This window comes from Fragaria vesca, linkage group LG4, assembly GCF_000184155.1.
Source record: "Fragaria vesca subsp. vesca linkage group LG4, FraVesHawaii_1.0, whole genome shotgun sequence".
Taxonomy (NCBI): Eukaryota; Viridiplantae; Streptophyta; class Magnoliopsida; order Rosales; family Rosaceae; genus Fragaria; species Fragaria vesca.
Genome location: NC_020494.1, coordinates 11,151,679 through 11,156,358, shown reverse-complemented (window position 1 = coordinate 11,156,358; position 4,680 = coordinate 11,151,679). Strand labels below are relative to the sequence as shown.

At 40.0% G+C, this 4,680-nt stretch overlaps 1 protein-coding gene across 1 annotated transcript; it reads left to right on the top strand.

Moving 5' to 3' along the window:
• Positions 1–2,869: 2,869 nt before the first annotated feature.
• LOC101315430 (peroxidase 5-like) lies at positions 2,870–4,215 on the top strand. Its single transcript, XM_004298076.1, has 2 exons — positions 2,870–3,091; positions 3,448–4,215. Exons 1-2 carry the CDS (start codon positions 2,870–2,872, stop codon positions 4,213–4,215), a joined length of 990 nt encoding a protein of 329 aa, XP_004298124.1.
• Positions 4,216–4,680: the final 465 nt, after the last annotated feature.

Below are 4,680 nucleotides of genomic sequence, written 5' to 3'. Positions count from 1 at the left end.
CTCTCTCTCTCTCTCTCTCTCTCTCTCTCTCTCTCTCTCTCTCTCTCTCTCTCTCTCTCTCTCTCTCTCTCTCTCTCTCTCTCTCATCAACCCAGACCTTATCACCTCGCCTCCACCGCACCACACCAGATCTCCTACGCCTACGACGGCGTCTAGTCCTTCCTCCACCTCACCAGATCTCCTATCTGATCCCGGAGCGACTCCGATCTGCGCCAAGCCGGCGACGACGAGATGGTGTAGATATTAGCGAGCTGCAACTTGGCTGGAGTTCAATCCAGGCTGGATCGTGGCTGGGGAAGGGCACTGCTTGCCGACGTGAGGTGAGGTGCGTCGGGTTCGGTGGAGTGAGGTGAGGTGCGCCGGATCTGGACTTGTTATGCAGAGTGAGGTGCGCCGGGTTCGGTGGAGGAGGCTAGTGTGCTCACCATCGGGGAAGGTGGGTGCCCAGAGAAGAAATTATGGGTGCCCAGTTCAAGTCAGTTAAAGATTTTTTTTTTCTTGAATATTAGGGTCAGTAAGTGATTATTGAGGATTGATAAGTAATTATTGAGGTCAGTAACTTATTATTTGAGGTTTGTAACCTGATTATTGAGGGTCAGTAAGTGGTTATTGGGTGATTACTGGGTGTCAATAACTGAAAACTAAGTGATTATTGAGTGTCAGTAACTGAAAACTAAAAGTTATTGGGGTCAGTAACTCGATTATTGGGGATGAGTAAGTGATTATTGGATGATTACTGGGTGTCAGTAATTGAAAACCAAGTGATTATTGGGTGTCAGTAACTGGTTACTGGGTGTCAGTAACTGGTTAGTAGGGGTTAGTAAGTGATTATTGGATGATTACTGGGTGTCAGTAACTGAAAACTAAGTGATTATTGGGTGTCAGTAACGGGTTACTAGGGGCTAGTAACTGGTCAGTAACTGGTTACAGGGGAAAATCCAGTGATCGGAGTCCGACGGTCGGGGAAATTCCGGTGACCGGAATCCGGCGGTCAAGGAAATTCCGGTGACTGGAGTCCGGCGGCCGGTGACCGGAGTCCGAGGTTCCGGCCAAGTCTTTTCATGTTGAAGAGGTGGGGAAAAATAGTTTTAAAATAATATGGTTTGTTAAGACTTTAATAAAGATTTGTGCATTTAGGCGTAAAAGATTTGTGCATTTGGGCATAAAAAAGGTTACCTTATATTGGAATGGGCTAATGCAAAAAATTATCATTGGAATGGGAAATAAGGGGTTTGAATTAGTACTAAATGAGCATTTTCCCTTAATTTTAACCTTTTGTCTGAAATTTTAGGTTGGAGCTAGATGGGTTATTTGTTAAAAGAGCTAAATTTACTAAGTGTTTTATTCACTTTGCACCAAACAACGTACCTTCATAGTGTTAGGGTGGTTAATTATTGAAGGCCTTGTAATTGTCTTAATTTGTGGAGTTTAGGGCAACCACAAATACTATACAAATTTATCTTCGCGTTTTTTTTTCTTTGGCAACAAAAATCAACTAACATTGAATGAAGAAATGTTACAAAACCCAGAACCAAAAATATATCTAACATACGTGGAAGTGTACCTTGGAACTATTTTCAAAAAAATTAGAAATATGTTAAATTGTGAGAATGTGAGATAAACAAAACGAAGCACATTTATATCGTCCAAGCTTCTATAGTTGCCAGCTTTGAACAAAGAAGCTATAGTAGCATATATTCTGTGGGTTGTGGACCAAAGCAATGAAAGTTTCCATCGCTTTGATCAATGAAGGCGAAATGCAAACGAAGGGGGAACAGTCGCGACTTGATCTTAATTTATAGTCACTTGCGACTTGATGTCTGTTCTAGATTGTGTCCATGCATTCCCATGGTTTTCAAATAGTTGAGAACTGTGATTCATTGAAATATATATAAATGATCGACTTGATACATGGGGTTGAATTGTGATGTATATCGGTTCCTCATGAGAGTTTGCTTGAGATGCAAGACTAATTAGAGGACTTGATCAACATTATACTAATTCTGCCCAAAATCGATAATAATGTGTGATCGATTCTGCTTTTAGTATATAGTTTGATAGAACTTTACTACACCGAACCAAGTAGAAGACCCACATGCACACACATTACCAAGTTTATGACATACATACACATTACGGCATTTAAATGTGGGGTTTAGACTTGTAGTGACCATAGTAATTCATAGGAAAATTATATCGAATTGAAGGGAGAACAAATCCAATGTTAAAAGGGGTATGTCAAACAATTAATTTCTACGTTGAAATGTTGAAATATTGCGTGTGAAGTTCCGATATAAAATTCTACATTCGTAAAGTTAAGTAATAGAGTGTTATACTTGGATTTTTGATGTTTAAAACAAGATGAATAGATGTTGGACAGTCATATAAGATTACAATCATCGTACTTCTCAACAAATCGTACTACACTACGTGCAAACGTACTCATGGTCATTAGTTTGATTCTAATTCTTTGTTATATACATTTAAACATTGAACGACGGGGAAAACAAATGACCCTCTTAACATTGCATCTATAAAGGTGGGTAAAAGACTCGCCATGCTAGGTCATTAGATTCTCATTTTCACACTCGTCGATCTATTTCAGTGATATAATAACGCAGCGGAATGAGTGAGTCGTGCGGGGGGCACACGCCTTTCATTTTTAATCTGTATGTTGTGATTTGTTTACCAATTTCCGAAGCCTCACTACAATTGCCTGCTGGTTTGGCATTCCTATGGCTTTGCTCATACTCACTTTGCTATAAATTTGCAGTAGCTAGCAAGGCTTTTCCATATATGTGCTTCACTCGATCCTTTTTCTCTGTCATTTAAGCTCGAGTTAAGTTTTAGGGTTTGATATTTAGATCCAATGCCGGCAAACTTGTTCATCAGTTGCTTCGGTTTGCTGCTGATCTTGGTGGGTTTGGTCTCGTCACCGGTCGCCTCTGTGCCTTTGGAGGTTGGTTCCTACCGGAAATCATGCCCCTCGGCGGAGATGATTGTGAGAGATACAGTGAAGAAGGCAGCCGCAACAGATCCGGGCATAGCTGCTGCGCTCATCAGACTCCATTTCCACGATTGCTTTGTCATGGTACGTACGTTCGACAACTATTCTTTTATTTCCGAGTTTATATTCAGAGATTATTGCTCATTCCTTTGTAATCAGAGGAGAGGATTGAAATATTTCATGAGTACATTTGGATCGGAGTAATATAATGAAAAAGAAAGTGTAAAGAGCTAGCTAGCTACAAATATGTAAAAGAAAATTAATGAATATTCTTGCATATTGCAACCAATATTTTATACAATTTTCATCTCACAAGAGTAATCACCTGGTTGGCGTGCGATGACATGCACTTCTGGATATAAGATGTAGTTTAGCTAAACTCTTGAAGGAAATTCGATCTAGGACCATTTAATATAAACTCCTGCTTTGATTTTACTTAGGGTTGCGATGCATCAATTCTGCTCGATTCGAAACCTGGCAAGCCAGCTGCAGAAAAAGAAAGCATGGGAAACAAAGGCGTCCAAGGCTTTGAGGTCATAGACGAAGCCAAGGCCAATATAGAAGCTCAATGCCCCAACACCGTCTCCTGTGCAGACATAATCACCTTCGCTGCCCGAGACAGTGTTTTTATCACGGGGGGAACATACTACTCTGCCCCCGGAGGCCGCCGTGACGGAACGGTCTCGTTGGTTTCAGAAGTGACCAAAAACCTCCCTGATGCGTTTTTGAACGCAACACAACTGAAGACCAACTTTGCAAGAAAAGGGTTGTCACTGAAAGATATGGTGACGCTCTCTGGAGCTCACTCCATTGGGGACTCACACTGCTCTTCCTTCTCAAAACGACTGTACTCCTTTAACAAAACACATGCACAAGACCCTGAACTTGATGCGGCTTATGGGGAGTACTTGAAATCCAAATGCCCTAATGTGAAAAATGGTGTTGATCCGGTTGTGGCTTTTGATCCCTTAACCCCAACTTTGCTCGATAACAACTACTATAAGAATTTGGTGGGTCACAAAGGGTTGTTGGCAACGGATCAGGAGCTTTGGAGCAGTGATTTGACTAGGAAGATGGTGAAGTACAACCGAAACCATCCGGGGAGATGGGGTTTGGAGTTTGCTGCTGCGATGGTGAAGATGGGTTCCATTGATGTGTTGGTTGGGAAACAAGGAGAGATCAGGAAGAACTGCAGGGCTGTGAATTAAGAAGATATACCTGGTTTATATGTGAAAGTCTAATTATGTTTACGTATACGTACTCATAGTCCAGTACGTCGTTATTTGGTTCAAGTTTTGCAATTTGGGGCATTCTTCTGGTCCTTAGTGTGGGAATTTTATATTAGGGTAGTGCTAGAGAATCTTATTAAGGCTTATGATTTATGGTACGTCTTAATCTTAGGTGACATGCCAAGTCACCTATCCATATCATTAAATTAAAAAATCATGCTGTCATTTTTGGGTAAAAATGCAATCTTATTATTTCATATCCAATGACTCTAAATTATTTTATTCTATAAAAAAATGTTTTTAAAGCTATTTTTTTCATTACTCGTGCTTAAATTTAAATGTGAAATATATATATATATATATAATTATACTCGGTTCGAAATATGAACTCATTTATATATACATATATTATATATATATATATATATACACACACATACATAA

Bases quoted from the DNA above. Each gene is read 5' to 3' on its own strand.
- LOC101315430 (XM_004298076.1), top strand. From the start codon at position 2,870: ATGCCGGCAAACTTGTTCATCAGTTGCTTCGGTTTGCTGCTGATCTTG. The intron at 3,092-3,447 runs GTACGTACGTTC...GATTTTACTTAG, and splicing joins TCCACGATTGCTTTGTCATG to GGTTGCGATGCATCAATTCT.